Here is a 22,538-nt window from a genome sequence, read left to right on the forward strand (position 1 = left end):
GAGAGTTCCCATTCAGCAGTTTATCAATATCTATGTTTAACACCTTTCTAGGTGTTAAACACCTTCTTCCCTGGCATATGTGTGCGCAAGTGGTCAACCAATACAACAATACAGGCGTAAGAGCAGAACACTGTTGGTGTTCTTTAATCTACTGCACTGTAAATGGAGTGTCATCATGCCAATATCCCCGAGTTTTCTTATGCTTGAACATTCACTGAACAACTGAACTGAGGGAGAAACATGATAAAGGGTCATATTTTTTGACATATTTGTACTGGCAATTATTCTCCCATACCAACAACTCTAACATCAGATATCTTTTGGGAATGAAGGGGGGAAGAACTTGAAGGCTTCCCCTGCATTTAAGTCTAGACATTGTTTTTGGCATCAAAATGACACTTTTTGGCTCCTACTTCGTGATTTCAACTTCAGAGGAAAAAGGGAAAGTAAAGACACCCAAGTTGCAGCTGAGCTTGGTACGTAAGTTATATTAGAACAAACTTACAAATTCATGTTTCTATACATCAATGTTGTGGCTGCTCGGGCTGGATATTCATAGTCCTGTATATTTCTTTGAGAAACAGCAAGGCAGTGTCTTCAGATCCCCTGTGAAGAAGGGAAAAAAAAGCAGAAAAATTGTTGTTAGTACTGCCCATGTTCTAGTTCTTGTAAACTACGCTTCATCCCACTCCAGCTCTCTAAAATGACCTCTACCAACTTCCTTCAGCTCAATTCTTCACCAGTTTTGCAGCATTTCTGTTATCAGCCTCTCTTTAGGGCATTTTAGGGCGCTTTGTCCTCCCTAACTTACTATGCTCCAACTCAAAATCCCCTTCTCTATCCACTTCTACGATGTTACTTGTTTGGCTTAAATCTCCTCAAATAATCTCTTGCTTTTTGTCTGCAATGAGCTCCTGAATATATTCCACCAGGAATACATTCTACTTGTCAAGGCTTTCTTCCATTACTTGTGACACTGCACCTTTAGCCCAATGTCAAAACTCACCTTTGCCACTTCCGTCAGCAATATTCTAATCCTTCTCTCCTAACTGGCTGGCCCTTTCTTGTAAACAGACTTTATAACAGACCATATTCTTCATCTCTTCCTTACCATTAAAAAGTAAGGAAAGATTAACAGAATTCAAGTGCCATGATTCCAAGTGGCCGTTTTCCCTCTTTTCAAAGTCAAAGCTTCAGGCTACCTGAACTTAAATTTGACAGATTTTTCTTATTCATGTATAAAATGTTATTCAAACACACATAAGCAATACCAATATAAAACAGTAACACAATCCCCATAAAAAATAAAAGTTAAAGAGGCAAATGTTGTGAAGTTCCAAAGCTGGAGGAGTTGTTAGGTAAGGGCAGCTTCCTGTGATTTATAAAAGAAATTATATAGGGAGACAGTAAAGGAGATTTAGACAGTTGGTCAGAACTGTGATCCTCCAAATGTGAAGAATATGATTTACAAAGCACCAGTCAGAGTTAAAATGTGCAAGCCAAGGGGCTACAGATATTTTCCACAATTGAGCATAGAGATAGTAACGCATTTTTTGGTGGTCCCTGCTATTAAATAAGCAAACAAACAAGCAGAAAGCTCAAAACAGATGGTCCATTCACATTTCAGTCATTATCATTCCTTACTCATATGACCAAAGCAAAAGCTATAGGTAGGTTTGTAAAATCCTGGCAAGGATCAGCTGCCGCCTTGTGGAAAAGAACTCCCTGTTCCATCAACTCCACCCGTGAAACAGCACTGCCATCACCGGGTCACCGACTGCCCAGGGACCCATGATCAGTCTCAATGCTCAGCCGTTCCAGCACACATCAGCACCACAGCCACATAACTGCTCCTCCGACAGCTCCTGATCTTAACAACATACCCGAGACTGATTTTAATAGGATCCTTCAAGCAATGCTTTCAGTTCCTTATTTTAACCTCTGGGAAAATGCCTGCTTCTCAAAATTCTCAGCTATGGGAAACCAAAACCTTTAGAAGTAGAGCACCACACATTTGACACCTGCTAAACTCAAAACAAGAGACCAGTCATTCCTCCTTTGCCAGCACCATTCTGCACAGCTCAGCAACTGACATCCAAGTTTGTCTATTACATATGTAATATTACAAAAGTGTGCTGTCATGTTGTCAAAAAGGGCAAATACAACAGACCAATAGTTACTGCTGTTCCTGTAATTGGAATTACATCTTTCTCCATTTGAATAATAGAATAGACAGGTAGATAGAAAAGACAGGTTTTGAGTTGGAAGGGACCTTAAAGCTCATCCAGTTCCAACCCCCTGCCACAGGCAGGGACACCTTCCACTAGAGCAGGTTGCTCCAAGCCCCTGTGTCCAGCCTGGCCTTGAACACTGCCAGGGATGGGGCAGCCACAGCTTCTCTGGGCACCCTGGGCCAGCACCTCAGCACCCTCACAGGGAAGAGCTTCTGCCTCAGAGCTCATCTCAATCTCCCCTCTGGCAGGTTAAAGCCATTCCCCTTGACCTGCCCCTACAGGCCCTTGTCCAGCCCCTCTCTAGGTTTCCTGTAGCCCCTTTAGGCACTGGAGCTGCTCTAAGGTGTCCCCTTCAGGAACCTTCTCTTCTCTAGCTGCCCCAGCCCAGCTCTCTCAGCCTGGCTCCAGAGCAGAGCTGCTCCAGCCCTCGCAGCAGCTCCGGGGCCTCCTCCAAACTGGCTCCAACAGCTCCATGTCCCTCTTGTGCTGTTGTCCCGGAGCTGGATCAGGACTGCAGGTGGGGGTCTCATGAGAGTTGAGTACAGGGGCAGAATCTCCTCCCTCGACTAGCTGCTCACACTCTTTTTGATGCAGCTCAGGGTAAGTCTGGCTTTCATGTTCATTTGAAACATGCAAGCACTTAAAAAAAAGCAAATCCAAGTCCAGATAAGGCAATGGTGTACTACAGCTCTGACTACATGAGAACACCAAACTCTGCTTCTTGTTCTATAAATGGTTCTGTATACAAGCAACCAGTGGTAAATCAGAACCACCCAAATTTACAGGAAGTTTCACTATGCCTTTTTCCTTTCATTTCTTTTGCTAATATTAGATAACAAAGCATCAATATTCAGCAATTTCATTCCAATACAAAGAGGTAATAGGTTTTACTACATACTGTAGTCTAATAAAACAATTCATGAAGGAATTGCAGTTGAAAAACTACAGTTGTCCAAATGCTCACAGAGCTCTCTTTGTTTCGAAAACGACTGCAGCTAAAGGTATGTGTTTTGAGTCTCAGTCTGCAACATCTCTATTGTGAACAGGATGATAGATCTGTTCACTTTGTGCTAACATAGAATTAGATTAGCTAAGAGTGACATCTAGCTGTGACATTTTGAGACTGGCTTTCCTCCAGTCACATATACCTCTATCCTTCATACTCAACTATACTCAAATTGTCTCAGTTTTATAACACTTGAGCATCCAGAGCATAACAAATTTATAATCTCCCCAAGGAAGTGGGAGATTCCCCAGTGTTGGACACTTAAGATTTGCTCAAATTGTCTCAGTTTTATAACACTTGAGCATCCAGAGCATAACAAATTTATAATCTCCCCAAGGAAGTGGGAGATTCCCCAGTGTTGGACACTTAAGATTTGGCTGGACATCGAGTTTAGGTCATGCTTGCTCAATAAGGTTGGACCAGATGACCCTTAAGGTCCCTTCCAACCTGGGATTCAATGATTCTATGGAACTTATCTTTACAGTATGCCTGTGTGGGAACACAACATCTTTCTAAACAAAATTATTTCAGAGCTAAGTGATGAGGACTCATACCCAACTCTGCAGTCATCTTTTCCAAATGTTTAGATTACAAAGATCCAGAAAACTCAGGTCTGAAGTCATATAGAATCATAGAATAGTTCGGGTTGGAAAGGACCTTAAGATCATCTACTTCCAACCCCCCTGCCATGGGCAGGGACACCACACACTAAACTATGCCACCCAAGGCTCTGTCCAGCCTGGCCTTGAACACCTCCAGGGCTGGAGCATTCACAACTTCCTTGGGCAACCTATTCCAGTGCCTCACCACCCTCACTGGAAAGAACTTCTTCCTTATATCTAACCTAAACTTCCCCTGTTTAAGTTTAAACCCATTACCCCTTGTCCTACCACTACAGTCCCTAACGAAGAGTCCCTCCCCAGCATCCTTGTAGGCCCCCTTCAGATACTGGAAGGCTGCTCTGAGGTCTCCACGCAGTCTTCTCTTCTCCAGGCTGAACAGCCCCAACTTTCTCAGCCTGTCTTCATACGGGAGGTGCTCCAGTCCTCTTATCACCCTCGTGGCCCTCCTCTGGACTTGCTCCAGCAGCTCCATGTCCTTTTTATGTTGAGGACACCAGAACTGGACACAATACTCCAAGTGAGGTCTCACAAGAGAAGAGTAGAGGGGCAGGATACCCTCCTTTGACATGCTGGGCACGCTTCTTTTGATGCAGCCCAGGATACGGTTGGCTTTCTGGGCTCAAGCGCACACTGAAGCCGGCTCATGTCGAGTTTCTCATCAATCACCACCCCCAAGTCCTTCTCCGCAGGGCTGCTCTGAATCTCTTCTCCACCCAGCCTGTCAATCACTGAACAAGTCCTGTTCTGGTAACTTAACAATTGGTTGGCCCTTTTGCAACCCTTCACTTTTTAAATCAGCAGTGGCCTGAAAAATAGATCTGTATATATAAACCTAGTTATTTTTGTCAAAATGTGCTTGTAGTGAAACACCAGGGCATGATTTTTGACAGACATCACCTGAGTTTTCATCATAAACACCAAGATAAGAAACATGATTGTAGCTATTACCATATTGGTCACATATAAATGACAACAGAAGCAAGATAAATAGTAGGCATGTCACAGCCAACATTTAAAGATATAGTTATATCAGACAAGCATTACTTATAGAATCACAAATATTCCCTCTTACCAGTAGCATAAATGACTCTGTAAAGCAAAAAGGTATTCATTGAAGCTTTCTATTGGTTTTTCTTGTAGAACATAATCAATACGACGCCCTCCATTCAGCATTCCAACCTTCACTTGGTAGTCTTCATCTTTCGGAGGGTCTGGACTTTCAGTGATCTTTTCAGCTAAAATTAAAGAGTTTAAGACTTCAACACTTTCAAGCACAGTCCACTCGACTGTAATCAAGAAACATCACCCATTTTCCCTGCTGTGATTTGTACTTCCAATAAGACAATAACAACAGCCTTAAATGATAAGCACACCACTGCACAATTCAGAAAGGTTACTGCGACTATAGGCTTATTTCTTTCAGAGGAGTGTAAAGAGAGTGTATTTGAAGAATAGCTCACAAACAAGCAGCTGAGCAATTTTAAAACCAAATCCCACTGTTTATACATAGTAGATGCAGTCATTCCACAAGTGAGTAACCTGAAATAATACATTTTTACATCCCCCTTGCATGGAGTCAATCACTATCCTCAATTTAAACTTACTTTGTCTTTGTAAGTATAGACAAAGGCAGCATTATGAAACACCAACAGATAATTCACAGCTGGAAAACCTGCTCTTGGTATCATTAGGGGTAATATCTGCATCTGACTTAAGTTCTCTTTCTTCAACATTTTTTTTCTCTTAGAGTACACACTTAAATACTTCTTAGATCATCCCAAAACCTCAGCAGAACACTACTAAAGAGATTAAATCCCACAAATACTTATTTGTATTAATTTGCCCTGAGAACACAACTGATTTAGAAGCCTGCCCTTCCCGCAGAAAGTTGAAAGGTTATAGAAACTTAAGTCTAAAATATCCTTCAGTAAAAGCTGTTAATTTCTCCTCATAGACAAAATGCAGCAGTAGATCAGCCCACAGAGAGTCCCACACTGGAGCAGAGGGATGCCTGAAGGAGGTTGTGACCACATGGGAAGCCTGTGCTGGAGCAGGTTTGCTGGCAGGAGCTGTGACCCTGAAGGGGACTCACACTGGAGCAGTCTGTTCCTGAAGGATACACCCAGTAGAAGGGACCCACGCTGAGGCAGTTAATGAAGAACTGCAGCCTGTGGGAAGGACTCACACTGGAGAAGTGCATGGATAACAGTCTCCTGCGGGAGGGACCCCACACTGGAGCAGGGGAAGTCTGAGGAGTCCTCCCCTGAGGAGGAAGGAGTGGCAGAAACAACATGCGATGAGCTGACCACAACACCCATTCCCCATCCCCCTGCACCAATGGGGAGGAGGAGGCAGAGAAAATTGGGAGTAAAGTTAAGCCTGGGAAGAAGGAAAAGGTGAGGGAAGGTGTTTTAAGATGCAGCTTTATTTCTCATTACCCTGCTCTGATTTGATCGGTAGTAAGTTCAACTGATTTCCCTAAGTCAACTCTGATTTGCCCTTGACGGTAACTGGTGAGTAATCTCTCCCTGTCCTTATCTCAATCCATGAGCCTTTCGTTGTATTTCCTCTCTCCTGTCCACTTGAGGGCAGTGACAGAGCAGCTTTGGTGGGTACCTGGCACTTAGCACAGAAGCCTCCTTAATTTGGTCAGGAAAATCAATAGCAAGCCATTACTAGGATACTCAAGTTTCTTCTCATCTGATATTGACAAGTTAGAAGAAAAACCATGATGTGTCCACATACCTTCTACCACTTGTTTTTCTTCTTCCTCTTTAATTTGGTTAGCTACTTTCTCCAGTTCTTCTTGCAGTTGAGATGAAGATGTATGAGCACGTGCAAATTCATTCAGGGTCTGCCATGCACTCTTCAAAGAGCTAATAAAACCCTGTTTCAGATCAGATCCCATACGAGAGAGAGAATCTTTCAACTCTAAGAAGGGGGAAAAAGGAAGCGAAAAAAGTCACCATAGGAGAAAGATGTAACATTATAAACTAAAACCAGAATGATGAAACCCTGTTTCTCCTCGTAACTGGGATGTTTGTTGAGAAACAGGCTGCTATGTCATGAACATCTGTTTCTTGCTTCTCTATTCTATTCAAAAAGGATTAAGTGAAATGCAATTAATGCACCATTAATTTCTCACTGAATGGGTCAATGAGTTAAAACCTACAAGCACAGGAAACAGTCCAACTGCCTCCAAATCCTCAAACATAGCTCCACCAGCTAATCCTTGAACACCACCCCCCGCAATCACTCCTAACATCCTACACTAAAGGAAGAGTATAGAGAGAGTAGTATCAAACTCCAGCAGAGCCCACAAGAGCTGCCAAAGTCACTTGCAGTAACAGTGATTTAGAGAAGCATTCCCAGAGAACTCTAGCCTGTAATTTTGCTACAGCTCAGTAATTGTGTCACCAGTAACTAAGCTGCCATTCAGTACTGGTGGGGAAACTCTGAAAGAGCAATCCACAGTAACTGCTTAGAACCACCTGGGTCTGTTAGATCAGGGCTCACAACTATTCCATTTTTAAAGGGAACCTTAGTAATTAGAAACTCAAATCTGGAATTATGATTCTTACATCTGAATGCAACTGTGAATACCCAAATTATAGGGCTGGTAGGAATCCCCTCTGATATTTAGACAAAACAGGGAGGCAAATATCCAGGAACATTAATTAGTCTCTTGAAATTTTACTATATTCTAAAGCAAATCAGTAAATTAGGAATGAGATCCACATGTGAAAGAAGTTTTCTTTTTACCCAGATGAAGTCTCTTTCTGCCTTTATGATGTGGAATGAGAACTGGTTTTAAATCCAGGTCTTCAATGATCATTGGTTCTAACCTGTAAGCCACTGGATCAAGCTGTGAAGAAACACCACATTGACATTTAGTTAGCTTAGAAATTATTCCAGTTATCACTTTTCAGTGGAAAAAAATCCCTATTTATGATTAATAGAGAACCATTCTGGAATTCTACTCCATTTCAGTTTACAGAAACTCAGTTCATGACCATTTAGTTTAATCATAAGATTAAACAGTTTATTAACTAATTCAGTCTTGTTCTGCAACAGAAGATTCTAAAGAGAAGACACTACAGTGAAAGAACAGCAAATTTTTCTTGCATTCTGGTGATGACTATCAACATGTCACTGTTTAATTGTCAAAGAGGATAGGACAGAAGAGGACAGATGTACTGTATGTCCTGCAAAACATCTAAGGGTTTCTAAATTTCCCAGAATCCAAAGTGGAAACTCAGAAAAGTCCTATAAACAGCTGAAACACAAATGCTTCATAAAATCTACAAGAGTGGCTTGACATTAATGGGGAGTAAAAAAACAGTTCTTTAAGCTCTGAAAATGAACATGGCAAATATTATCAAGCCAATCCACACCTAGAGTGCTAGGGATGGAACCTATAGCCCACTCCACTTCACTGTTGCAGTAAAGATCACAGATATTCAGACTATATATTTCATCTGGGTCATTTCTTTTAAAAAGGATGTATTGGGAAATATATTTAGGGGATCAGGAGGTGTAATGCTCAGAGGTTAAAATTTAGTCTTCTGCATTGCTGTCATCTGCATCAATTAAAATCACATCACACAAGTACTGCTTACTCACTGGATGATAGATGTTGAAGAATCCCTTGCAGGTTGGAAGCCTGTAGTTTTCATCAATCCTCTCCACCCCTCTCACAGTAAGGAACACACCAATAGGAGAACCAAGAGCAAAGAAGATATCTGGTTCAAAGTCCAATGAACTGTAAGCCACAGAAACCTACCAGACACAAATCAGATACATAATCTTTCAGGACTGCCAGATAGTCAATATAATGCTTAGTTGGGAAGGAAAAACAAGTAGTGCATTAAATCAACCACATGCTTACAATAATTCCCCTCAGTTTCAGCTGCATTGCCCTCTTCCACACTAATACCACAGCATTAGTACATATTAATACTCTTAAAATGTTTTTTAAGGAAAAACTTAAGAAATATGGAAATAATTAAACATATATTTAAAACAGGTCTTTGAGGTTTGGGGTTTAAGTTAAGTTTGAAGTCAAACTTAAATATAATGGTATAAATGGATCAGTTTAGTCTGACCATTCAATATTATGTCATTCAGACAGTTCTACTTCTGGAACAGAACTGTATGTACAGCTTGTTCACTGCTGACAGAAAAGGTGAATTTTAGTGGCACCCTTGTTATACAAAGTTTTGCTTTCAGCAATCTGACCCACTCCCCCAACCCTCCCTCCAGACAAAGGGTAAAGCTCTATGTAAATGTAACTTTTGTACAAGGGAAGAAGCACAGTCATCAATATTAAGCCAAAACAAAGCCAAGCAGAAGTACAGCATTTGTTCTAAGTGATTCATTTAAATCTATGTAGTCTCACCTGGCCAGTTCCAATCTCAAAATACTCATAGTCAATGTTCATTGAAGAAACAGATGCACCAACTGGAAGCTTCCTCTTTGAGTGCAACTGACCAGACTCTGAAGAGGAGACAGAATTAACTGTCTCTTTTGCTTTCTGGGCATCTTCTTGAGTTTGGAGCGTGGCAGCCAGCACTGCTTTCTTTTCTGCTAGTGCTTTCTTCTGTTCCTTTGGAGAAAAGTTTCAAAAATCAGAGTTTAAAAAAAGTTTATTTCACAGTGGTCAAAAGTTGGGGCTGTTCAGCCTGGAGAAGAGAAGCTGCTTGAAGACCTCAGAGCAGCTTCCAGTATCTGAAGGGGGCCTATAAGGATGCTGGAGAGGGACTCTTCATCAGGGACTGTAGTGATAGGACAAGGGGTGATGGGTTTAAATTGAAACAGGGGAAGTTCAGGCTAGATATAAGGAAGAAGTTCTTTACTGTGAGGGTGGTGAGAAGCTGGCACAGGTTGCCCAAAGTGGTGAATGCTCCATCCCTGGCAATGTTCAAGGCTAGGTTGGACAGAGCCTTGGGTGACATGGTCTAGTGTGAGGTGTCCCTGTCCATGGTGGGGGAGGGGGTTGGAACTGGATCAGCTTTAAGGTCCTTTCCAACCCAAACCATTCTATGTTTCTATATCAACAAGTGTGTTAAAGAACAGAAGTTACTCCACAGCAAGGAATGCAGTTACATTTGCTTAACAACTTTTATTTCATTCCTGAGAAGCGTGCTTACCTGCTCGGCTGCTCTGTCTTTTACAAAGTTAGCTATTTTCTTTCTTGGTCCAAGAGGTATCCCCATTTCCTTCAGGTCATCAATTGTACACATGAGCTAAAGAAAACCAAACCAAGCAAAATATAATTTAAAAAAGAAAAATCAACACTTACTTTGTAACTTCCCTAGTATCATATATGGTTTCTTGTTGGCAACGACTTATGAATTAGAGAAGACATTTTATAAAGCTATAGAAATCACAAGAAGAGAGACATGATACAAAGTATCTTTACACAACTGAGGGGGGTATACACCACACTAAGAAACAGAGAGAGTCATGTAACAATAAGCCCTCATGTCATGCAATAATTATTTTTCCTTTGCAGCTGCTTTCACACCTCATGGTACTCTAAACTCAGACAGCAAAAAAACCCAAACATAAACCTCCATACCCTGGACAACCCCAAAAAGTGAATATCATTGTACCAGAGACTCCATGTCAATTTTCTCCTTTTCAAATGTGCTTGCATATTCTGACAGGCTAAGCAGTTCCAGAGTCTTTTGCAAAGTAGGAACATCATCATCTACTTCAGGCTCACAAAGGTCATCACCAGTAGTAATAGAGGAGCCCAAGGAACTGGTATCTTCAGTGATCTGAAGCACAGGAGCAGAATCACATCATTTAATAGAGGAAAAAAAAAACATGTGCCACAAGTAAAACCCATTCCTTTATCTTAAAAACTTTATTTTATAAGCTTCATAAATTTATGCCCATTTTCACTAAAGCAGGATCCAGATTTTCCACTAATAATAGATCATCAAAATACATACTTAGTAATTTTTAAGAGACAAAAGGTTTCTTGAGCCTTGCAACGCTCAAAAGTATTCCTTTTCATCAACAAACAACTGGTCACTGTTTCTAGTATGAACAGAGATAGTGGTTTTCCCCCCTTTTACTCATCTCCCCCATTCGGATACTGTTAAGACCAAGTTATATGTCCACAAGGGTCAAAGCTGATGTTCTGATCAAATCCCATTAGGGGCCTACTTCAAACATGAAAAAGATGCAGATAGTTTGTCCTGAGGATTGACAATATTTACACACATTTCCATTAACATGTTAAAATGTATTATCAGAACCACAACTGTGTTTCAGCTAATAAATTCGGAAAATTCAAAGGTGCTGAAAAATATCAGAACCATTTGCCTGGGAAGACTAACATGTAGACATTACCTGTTTATCATGAGCAGCCACATCCTTCCCAGTACCATTAACACCAGAGAATGGTCCAGTATTTACTGATGATGCCAAGTCCTTCTGATTAGACAGTATGTCAAACAGAATTAAGCAACCTGGAAACAGGAATTAAAAGTTGCTTTGGGAAACAGGTCAGATTTTCCTGTCACCAAATCCCAAGCAAAATGTATATGCAATAGCAACATACAAGTTGATAGTATTTAAAACTAAAAAACTCATATATTAACTTGGACATTACCATTCTCAGCAAGAAGCAAACTTTTTTCCCTTCCCACTCATGCTTCATGTAGTTACCATTACTCCTTAACCATCTTTGACTACTTGCCAAATTGAAGGACAAGTTCCAGCCCCAACCTCTATGTCACATGTCATTTGTAACACTTTATCTGTGTTCAAAACAAATCATCTTACTCTTAGTAAGCGAGGGTTCTGAAACCCAGAAGTTACCCACCTACCAAGACACAAAGTAACCTGTCAACTTTTAAACACAAATAACACACCAAGTCTTTACACAGGAAAGTAGAGGGGGGTGGGAAATGCATGCATTCATGAAGTACTAACCTTCTCTCAAAACTTTATGAACTTAGGTATTGAAAGGTATGTGACTTTAATCAGCTGTGCTCTGAAAGACAGCCACCCTCTATCAGCTAATTTTAGCCTTATGCTTAATGAAGGCTTCATTTCCCTTAGTGTAGAGATGCTGGTTTTATCCCAGATCAGTTCCTAAGAGAATTACCTAAACTGTGCCCAGCCACAGAGACTCCTCCTTTGAAGTCTGGGTTACGACTCATGAAAAGTGCATACAAACGATTCATTTCCAGCCCCACTTTGTCCACAATGGTCTGGCAGTAGGTGGGGCTGTTGTAAAACAAGATGTCGAGCAGCGTTTCGTTGGTGAAGTGCCGCAAGCGGCCAATGCTCGGCAAAGTGATCTTCTTTATGTTCCTAGTAACACAAAATCATTAGAAACATTAATGCCTTTAAAGAAAGGCAGATATAAACTTTGTTAACTTTGGAACTGACAGGTAGTGGAACTGCAATGTAAATAGTACAGACATGGTCACTACAGACATTAAATAAAACATATTAGCCTTCTGGCCTCGCTGCATACTCATACGTTAGTGCTATCTGCTGATTGTACATACTTGAGAGAGATACAGCTCCCTTTTTTCCTCTCCAGGCTGAAGGGATGCCTGAAATAATTTCTTCTCTGTGCTAACACTGCTCCTACATAGAAACGGGGAGTTTTATGAGCAGATTGGTCAAAGTGGAAAAGAAAAAGAACTCATGTAGAAAAATTGAAGGTGAAAGTGAAGAAACAGGCAACATGATACTCATCACCAGGCATCTCCATCTGCTTGCCTGGAGTTAAGACAGCTGGAATTGGTAGATAACTGAGACTGCCTTAGGTAGCATTGCCTGGTTTGGTTAACAGAATAAGGATCCTTCCCCATGATAATGTAGAGTTCAAAAGCAAATAAAAGACTAAGCCTCTAGGAAAACAGCATGATGTGACTGAGCTCCAACAGCCTGGAGAACACCAGCGTGCACTCCAAGTGGTACAGGTTGCTACCCTCATGATTTCTACTTCCCCATCTTTGAGCAAGAGAAAACAGCTTGAAATGTCAAGCAACAGCAAAGGGATAGGTTCCAAGAAGTGATTTTAAAATAGATCTTAATATATTGTAATACTCCTACCCCATGTAGATTTTTTTTTTTATTTATTTTGACATAAAGTAAAATAATCTTACTCTCAGCTCCACTGCCTAATCCTAATTCAGGTACTACTCTAGGACTGGACAGAGGGCTCAATGCCTTCCTCGGGAAGAGGACACCAACATCTCATCTCCTTGGGTCAGACTCTATCAAAGTGCAAGAAGATACAGGAGAGAAAGCTCTTCACTCCAAACCGTACATAGCTGTGTTGGACAACACGTCTCCATGCTCAGCACCTCACACTTAACTATCACTGCCTCTACACTCTCACTCATCATCATGCATCAATGCAGTAGCCACTTCCATGAAAATGTAGTACTGAAAGAATGTGTCTCTATATGCATCCTGTCACTCAGTGGCATGAAAATTAACAAGAGAAAATACTCCACATGCCTTTCCAGCTTTCTCTATACACCATATCAATAAGATAAAGATGCAGCTTCTACAAAGTTCACAACATTAAGCAATGTACTCACCTGTCTACACCTGTTGCATCTCCGTGCAGGGAACTATGCCAGTGAACTGGGAGGAATTCCACCCTGCTCACTTTGTGTTCCTCTAAAGACTTCTTAAAGTGAGTCTGCAACAACTTCAGAGAAACAGTCCTAAAATCATCAACTGTAGAGAAGAGTAATGAAAATCCAATAGTAGCAGTATTCAACACACAATTACAAATATTCTCTTTTGGTTTTCCACACAGACTTGCTTATCTGAATACCAGAGACCCACATTTAAACAGTTAAGAATACAACCGCTCATTAAATAAGTAAAATACTTACCACATTCAACAACGCTTCTAAACCTCAGGTCACATACAGGACCTATGCCATGAACCATAAATACCAGATGGTCAATTTGGGGCATCTCTCCTGTAGAAAAAGGAAATAAAAAATTAAGAATACCAATATGTACAGTGGTGAAGTTTAGAGTCCAGCAACTTTTAAGATATATTTGCTTTCTAAAGCTTCTTACACAGTGTGGTTCAGGACATAACGTAGCCCACAGGACTCCTTTGAAGAAAAAAAACCCAGATAACTTCTTTCAGGCAGCTTAGATTGAGGAATACCTTTAAATCTTCAGACTCTAGGTATGAACAGCGCATTGCCATTCCACCCACTATTGTCCAACCTTTGCACAGAACCAAAAACTAGCTGCTCAAGCTGCAGACCCACATAATCACATACCATCAGGAATTTCATCATGGTCATCATCAATTCCACGTTTTACTACCCTTGGTCTTGCCTGACCACCATCCTGAGAGGTGCCCCATTCATCTGGTGTGGCAGGTTGGAACTGGACTATGACCTGAAAAAAATACATTGTCCAATTATAAACACAAAAAACCCTTATGATCCATATTGTTAGTCTGAAAGCATTGCATGGGTTGACAGACGTTTTGCTTGATTGCTTTACCTTGCATCTGAGATTCAACTGCTTTCTTCATATGCAGAAAAAAGTCTTAGCAAAACTCTGACGCTATTCCCCATGGCAACAGCAGCTTCACTACCACTAGTGAGGTAAGACTTACACTGACTCAGTGGAGACTGAACTCACAAATATGACACCAAGTGGTTTCAGCACTCCTTTCCTAGGTTTTTACTGGACAGAACTCCTTAACCAGCATTATTAAGTGCCTAAAGAAGGAACAACCACGGTAAAATAAATCCAAGGGCCAGAATGTATCTCGCCTAAAGAAGGAACAACCGTGGTAAAATAAATCCAAGGGCCAGAATGTATCTATTATTACTGCATCTGTGATAAGTGAACAGTTAACAGCATTGGTCAATAAGGCTGAAGTCCATGTTTTAATCCCATGAGACTGCTGGCAAAGTATCTAGAATAACTTTTAAAGCTTTATTTGCTAGACTTTCTTATGGTCTAAAAATAGTTGCAGTGCCTTCTCATGCCTTAGATACCCAAACTAATTACCTTGTAGTTAGATTAATGCTCTTCTCCACATGAAAGCTTCTAGTCTAAATTACCTTCCATTTGGTACAGACTGTCTGAGGTTAAACTAATTCAAATTGCCTCTCATTTGCTGCCAGTTATGCTCAGTGTGAAACATTTACTATGTAAACCCTTACTCCTCTTAGGTTTCAAAAGCATCATCTTTTAATAATCTACAGCACACTGAAACAAGCAGGAGTTCAGTGTTCTATAAACTTCATCATCTTTAATGCACATGTATTCAAAACAATCAACAAGTATGTTTCAAGCAAGACAGCATTCAATTTATGCTGCCATCCATCTGTTCATTCACCCCTACATCCTATAAACTTCATCATCTTTAATGCAGACGTATTCAAAACAATCAACAAGTAAGTTTCAAGCAAGACAGCATTCAATATATGCTGCCATCCATCTGTTCATTCACCCCTAATGAATCCTGTGAGAATCAATTGCCAAAATCCATTACCTTGGGATTATGCATAACAATTGTCTCCCCATTTGGGAATTCAAGTCGCCGATGCCATTGATTTGTAGTTACAGCCTTTTTATATTCTGCCTGAAACAGTAAACAAGTTACACAAAGTCAGTATGCTTTCTCAGACAAACCATTTCTTGGCCTTGTGCATCATCTGTGATGTTATAACTGACATCACTTTGTTTACACAAAAGTTTCACACGAAGTCCTACACAAGTTGATACTACGTCTCAGCAGTGCATGAGCAACATGGCCTTCTAGCCACTGCCCTATGCAGGATTTGCTTACTTTTACTCCAGAAAGTGCATTCTGGAAGACATTTTAATGAAACACAAGGAGGTATTTCTAAACTCATAAATATGAAGAACTATCAAGTACTTAGTGAAGTTCGTGTAAAGGTAACACTAACCTCTAGCTTGTCACTAAAATCCTCAGTGTAAGGAATAAACCGGCTGTCCTTGTCTCCCTTGTAAAACCACATGCAGCGTCTCACTTCAGAAGGCTCTTCATCCCAGTAAACAGCTTTCCTCATCCTGTCATACAGGTACACATCGTAGCGTCCCCCGTCAGTGCTCAGAACCACACTCTCAGGATCAGGCTGGACTATGACACAAAAGTTACACTCTGTTACAATACTAACACATACAAACCTCTTTTCTCTCTCACCCCAGCCTCAATCACTTCTCTTGCAAGTATTAGGACATTAAGACAGGTAATTACACCGTGGAAGAGAAGCTTCCTATTATCAGGCAACCATCATGTTGCTTCTGAAACACATATGTTCTGTACACAAAGTTTTTAATAACTCCCAAATATGAATACTTATTCTAGAGCTGATAAAGCGTAACAAAAAGGCAAGCCAAGACAGATAACATGAAAACACAATATCCACTAGGCATGGAACATCTTAACACTGACAGCATCAAGAATCACGTAATGTAAATGAAATAAATTAAGTGGCACAAAATACATCTTCAAGACATGTATTATCATTACTTATTATTGTCATATCACACTCTCATATGTGGCATTACTCTAATATCTTCCTTCTAGTCCTGTTCACCTCTGAATAAACAGGACTTACCGGAGTTATAGACTTCCTCTAGTTTTGCAGAATCCAGCATGCTGAATGGCATCCATATCTGCTTGTCCTCCACCTCCTTACAGTAGAACCAGTGGGGCTGAACTGGCTCATATTGGTTCTGCAGCAAAACAGGAGGCGCCTGCACCAGTGGACCTGCAGGCCTGGGAGCTGGGAGCTCTGACTGAGACTCTGGAAACTGAGAATACAAACGGGCTCGTCATCTCAATCTCACAGTTTTTACAGAACTGGTCTATACTTTGCTCTAGATAACACAGTCTTTATTTCTAACTTTCTTCCTCTTCAATATCATTACCTTTCATTCTAAAAGTGTTATGAACAAGTTGTCCACTTTATCATGTTTTTAAAACTTAGACCTTTTCAAATTGAGAAAGGATGTGAATTTCATTCCCTCAAATACTGCTAAAAACTGTGATGCTCTAGCACCTTGATTACCTTAAAACCAGCAAGATATAAAATACTCCCTTAAAGTTTCAAAAGTCAGGCTGAGATTATTTCCTTGTGGTGACCAAATCTGACATGAAAATAAAAATGCATTCTTCTCATTATTTATTTACATATAAGTACTTATTCTGCATAAAGATTATAAATTTTAACAAGTGTCCACATTAGTAGCAGCTCTCTTCCTGCAAAGCCAGCAGGACAGGCAGATTTCAAACTCAATTGTAGCCTCAGTGACACAAGAAAAGTAACTGATTTTGAAAGGGACTATAGCCTACATAAAGCTGATTTCATATAAATTGTGTAAACATCCCAGTTAGTTCAACTAAAAGCAAGTGATGTCAGCAGCAGCAACTGCTTTGGTCAATACAGTTAAAGGAAATAACCCTACTATGTTGTACAATATACAAAATCACTCAAACAGAAGCTCTGAAAGTCTAATCTAAACCTCCAGATTGCTTAGGTTCTACTGCCTTTGCTATGTTTTTGTCACTATATAATCTTTCAATTCTTTATTCCCAATAGCAGTAATATAGCAATAGCTCAGGCAAAAGAGAAGTAATTTTTGTTGTTTTCAACAAAATAATGCATTTGTGAAGGTAAAAAAAAAGACTGGAGATTAATGCTTTATATCACACAAAATCCTCCACCAATGTGTTTCAAAGGGTTTGCTGACAATTCATGTGGTCATAATTTCATAAAGTGCTGGCTTCATGAGCAAAACCAGCTTGAAAATAGATTTTTTAGCTCATATCTTCCAAATGGCTCAATGACCCGATTTAGAGCAGAGGCACAAACAAAGCAGCAGCACAGCTGAAACAGCAGCAAACTCTGTACCAGGCAGAAAAGAGCAACAGAACTTTACCACTTGGCTTTGCTCACCTAGCTACAGCCTCAGGGTATGCTCACATCAAAGATCAGTTTTGCCTAAAGCAACTAGCTCTAGTGAAAAGATTTTGCCATCAGAAATGGTTCAAGACTTTTTCTGCGAGAAGAAAAATCTTCAGAAGATAAAATACACAATTCAAAGAGGAAAGTGACTTATATTGGTTTGTTCTGGTAGCAGGCCATCAGGAATGATTTCTGTACCTGCATCAATGACCCTGGAGGTGTCTGATACATCTGGACAGGTGGCACGGAGCATGGTGGCTGAGCAGGGTGACTGTGTTGCAGCTGTGGCGGAGTCAGGTATGGGTTAGCTCTGCTGCTTAGGCACGTGTGCCGGTAAGGGTTGTACCCTTGCTGAGATGTTCCCTGGGGAAAAGTAGATGCACTTGCAGGTGGGGGACAGCTCTGCTGAGGAGTCTGATACGCTGTGATTCCCACCTGGGAAATAGGTGGTACACTGTAAGAGGACTGTGACTGTGGAACATGAGGTGAAAAGGCATTTTGCCCATCCTGTGACCCAGAAACAAGTGGAAATGAAGTTGAAGGCCTGGAGAAGGCTGGTGTTCCAACAGGTGGTGCAACAGTTGTTAAGGGTGGCTGCCCAATACTTCCAAATGGATCGCTGCTACTAGGTACTTGAGAGAAATAGTTGAAAGTCTGTGGTGGATTGGGGCTGGCAGATGTCTGACCCAAGAAGCTGTCCTCTTCACCAACATCTGCAGAATCATCTGCAAAAACACAAAGACAACTACAGCTATAATGGGAGGTTCAATGGGAGGGAGCTATAATGGCTTAGTTAGTGTACGTAATCGAATCGTTCTGTAATTATCCGCTACTACCAAAACTCTGTTGGCCCCCATAAAGTCAAAAGGATTACAGAGCTTACACATACTTGATGATTAAATAAACTGTAAAATGAAACCGAGCAGACCAAGTCTTCAAGAACATTTAAAATGGACCATAACAGTCACTCAGTGTACTCAGACAAAGCAACAAAAATTAAAAATCTGACATAAGACACTAAGGTATGACTGAAGTCAGGACCTTCCCAAGCCAACTTGGCAAAGATCCCTGCCTCCAGGGCACTAAAATCCCTTCCATTTTCCCTATGCCTACCAAATGCAAGAGCAGCCTTGGTTCATTTCCTTTCACCATGAAAATAGTTACTAAACATAGGAGTTTACACTCTAATTTTTAGACTTCCAGGATCAAACTCAAAAGCAGATCTTAAGGACATTCCCAAAGAGGCCACAGCTATTGGTTAACAAATCCATCCTGGCCTGTTCCTTCAGGCAAGAGCCCTCACAAGGTTTCTCATTTGACTTGAAAGGTGGCCATAGCTTATCATTCCAAGTGATTTGATAAGCAGGACTGACTCCAGTTCTCTCTGAAAATCCTACTCTAGGCTGGCACAGAAAAATAAGTTCCCATTCTGCATAACTGCAGGAGAGTGTTTTAAAAGCTGCAAGGCCATGACTGTCATTTCATACTGAGAATATACATAAGCCAGGTCCTGACCAATCCCAGTTTTCTGCTTTGCAGTAACCTAGGAACAAGCGGGGGAAAAAAGTGGTTTGACATTATCATAGGTCTCACAGTAATCTCAGTTAAGCCTGTGATGGTCTGAGCATCACTGCTTGCCTGCTGAGGGAACAGCACCTTGCAAGCACCAATGCAATCTGCAGAAGTCATAAGCGTGGTGTTATCTGCTGTGGCAATCAGATAATCCCCAGGCTCTGGGGAAGAAACCACAGAGCTATCATTGGTTCTCTGCTATTCATCCCCTGCCAAAGACAGAGGCCAAGCATCTCTGAAGCTACAGGCAGCCAGTAACAAATGTCATTATCCTCAGCCAACATAGAGCATCAAGGGAGCACAGGGAAATCCACAGAGAAGTCTCCCTAGGAAGCTGCTGCTCTAATTAATTAATCATAAAAGCAGCAGTTCCATGAGTAAAAAGTACTATTTTAATCATCTTCTATTTAGAAGTCTTTTCATACTGTCAGTTTGAGGCAGCAGTTGAATTTACCAACTTCTCTTACTTCCACCTATAATATTTTATCCCACTTTGAGGAACAAACCCCAAAATCTATGTGTGTGAGCCATCATGTGGAGCATAACTATTTATAAGCAAAGACCACTATGAAGCCAGGCCTATGGATTATCTCCCAACTACAAGCCAGAAAAGCCATTTATACTAAATAAAAGGCCTCAGCTGCTAAACAATAAAATTCTTCTTTCTTTCACGTCACAAACACTGAGGAATAGAGGGAAGCATACTGCATGCCACACTCTTACAGAATCATAGAATCAACTAGATTGGAAAATACCTTTAATATCATCAAGCCCAATCATTAACCCAGCACTGTCAAGGCCACCACCAACCCATGTCACTGAGGGCCTCATCTACACCAGTTTTGAACACTCGAAGCATCAGTTCTCAGCTTTCCAAAATAACTACAGAACAGGCAATTCTCCATCTCAGATCACAATAAACACATAGCAATGTGCTGAAGAGTTTAAGGTCTTTACTAAGTGCCCATTCACAAAACACCTACTGTTCTCCAATTTCAACTAGGTTTCAGAGATTTAGTCTAACTGTATCTTCCCTTGGCAAAAGTTCTGCAAAACCAAAAATTCTATATATATATACTTATACACACCCCACACACAGTTTCTTAAGACATCACTTCATGCTTTGCCTTTCTTTAATTTTGCAAAGCCTATGTTGGAACGTAAGCCCAGACTGGCAGAAAACAAACACTTCATATACATCTAAAAATATCCTATGAGTATACAGCTTGGACATACAAGGGCAGTATTCTTCCCATACATAAAGGAGACTTTCTTCAAAAGTGACTGTGACAACCTCCTGTATATCCCCCGCTACATAGGCTGGAACCTTGTCATTCACAGATTGTCACCCGACAACCACAAGTGACATTAGCCCACTTCCTCATTGGGAATACTTCTCTCTATCTACAGTAAGTATATTGGTTACTTCACCCACACCCAAGCCAAACAATGTATTTTCTGTTGTAACAGAATCCTAGACTGGTTTGTGTTGGAAGGGACCTGAAAGCTCATCCAGCTCCAACCCCTGCCACGGGCAGGGACACCTTCCACTAGAGCAGGTTGCTCCAAGCCCCTGTGTCCAACCTGGCCTTGAACACTGCCAGGGATGGGGCAGCCACAGCTTCTCTGGGCACCCTGCGCCAGCGCCTCAGCACCCTCACAGGGCAGAATTCAATCTACAAAGCATAAACACTCCTGGAAATGTAATATATTTATCACTGCACACAGCTTCCTAGTGTGGGCTGTCAGATTCACCATTCCTTTGATCAATAAAGGTTTTACACAATTTAAAATTCAAACTCAACAGCTTGTTCTTCCCTGCTTCAAACTGTGACTGAAGATGCAAGCTGTTCTACAGAGCCAGACCACTGGTGAGTGCAGCAGACCACAGAAATAGCACATTTAACAGGACACGGGCCTTACTCAGACACGGAACGTGACACAACCTCTGGCACTGAATTTCACCCCAGCTGCAATCCTGTAAATCTTCATCCGATCAAATTTTAAGGGAGATGGAGAGTACCTGACGCACTACATTAATGAAATCTCATCGGATTTGCTCCCTGGGTACCTTCAAAGCCTTTGGGAAATTGCCAAAGGACAGTTGTCTGTGCAAAGCCACTGGCCAGACAGGCATTTAAACATTATTTTTGCTTTTTAAATGAGAAACGATGTATATGCACAAGAAAGAAAAAGTACAAGGACTGCACGATGAAAGTAGTAAACACATCAGCTACCAAATACTCTAATGCTTTTATCCCTCCCACCCAAAAAATTTAGTTTATCAAAAAAAAAAATCCCAAGTGTTTCAAAGCCACACTTTGTAAACATTTTATTACATCTACAGAGATGTACTCCACTGACTTCCATCTACATTAATACCCATTTTAGCTAAGATACAACACTGCTGAAATCATGTCTTGGATTTTGGACTCGACATATACCAATGCAGTAAAACTTAGAATATGTGACTTCTACATATACTTTTAATCTTTACGGCTTTAATCTCAGACTGAATGCTTTTCCAGAAGTCTTTTCCTTTCTCTGAAACTGTTTGAGCATCAGGTTTTAAGTCTGGAATACCATTAACGCTTTAGAAGGGAAGAATATTAAAGCCACGTTTAAATTAACAAGGGAACTTAAGGTGTCTGCTTATCTTGCTAATTCCACACAGGGAAAACGACAGGGAAAAAGACCTTAAAAAACCCAAAACCACTAAGTACACCTCTCAAGTTCTTTCAGCTTTTAATTGCTGAAACAAATACGCTGATCAAAGACCTGAAAGCATGATAATCACCCGCTATCCTTGCACACAGAGCTAAAAACCAAACACGTAAGCATGACATACGCTCGGGAAAGCGGGACGCGCACATCTCGAGCAGTTTATCCTCTTTGAAGCATTAACGCCCGGCAGTGACAACCAGCTCCGGGAGCCCCTCGGAGAGGAGATGAAGGTCTAACTGGGGCCCAGACACCGGGCAGGCCCCAGCTCGGCTCCTCAGAGCTCCCACCGACGCTTCAGCCCGTTATCCAGAGGTAATGAGGACTCTACCCGGGTCCCGCGGGACCCCTTCCGCACACCCTCCCCCCCGCTTCCCTCAGAGCAGCCCCTCAGCACCCTCCCTCACCGGCTGCCAGGAGA

General features: G+C 41.2%; 1 protein-coding gene across 1 annotated transcript; it reads right to left on the reverse strand.

Moving 5' to 3' along the window:
• Positions 1–524: 524 nt before the first annotated feature.
• On the reverse strand, positions 525–18,549 carry SEC23IP (SEC23 interacting protein; the record flags this gene model as incomplete). The annotated part of the gene is made up of 17 exons (XM_010023735.1): positions 525–606; positions 4,936–5,098; positions 6,609–6,794; positions 7,626–7,728; positions 8,487–8,642; positions 9,262–9,468; positions 10,013–10,108; positions 10,478–10,645; positions 11,226–11,344; positions 11,986–12,194; positions 13,442–13,583; positions 13,745–13,834; positions 14,150–14,270; positions 15,382–15,471; positions 15,800–15,993; positions 16,475–16,670; positions 18,023–18,549. Coding segments are annotated over 17 exons (2,849 nt in total), but the record flags the coding sequence as incomplete, so codon positions are not given.
• Positions 18,550–22,538: the final 3,989 nt, after the last annotated feature.

Source organism: Nestor notabilis, unplaced genomic scaffold (assembly GCF_000696875.1).
Source record: "Nestor notabilis isolate BGI_N333 unplaced genomic scaffold, ASM69687v1 scaffold16011, whole genome shotgun sequence".
Taxonomy (NCBI): Eukaryota; Metazoa; Chordata; class Aves; order Psittaciformes; family Psittacidae; genus Nestor; species Nestor notabilis.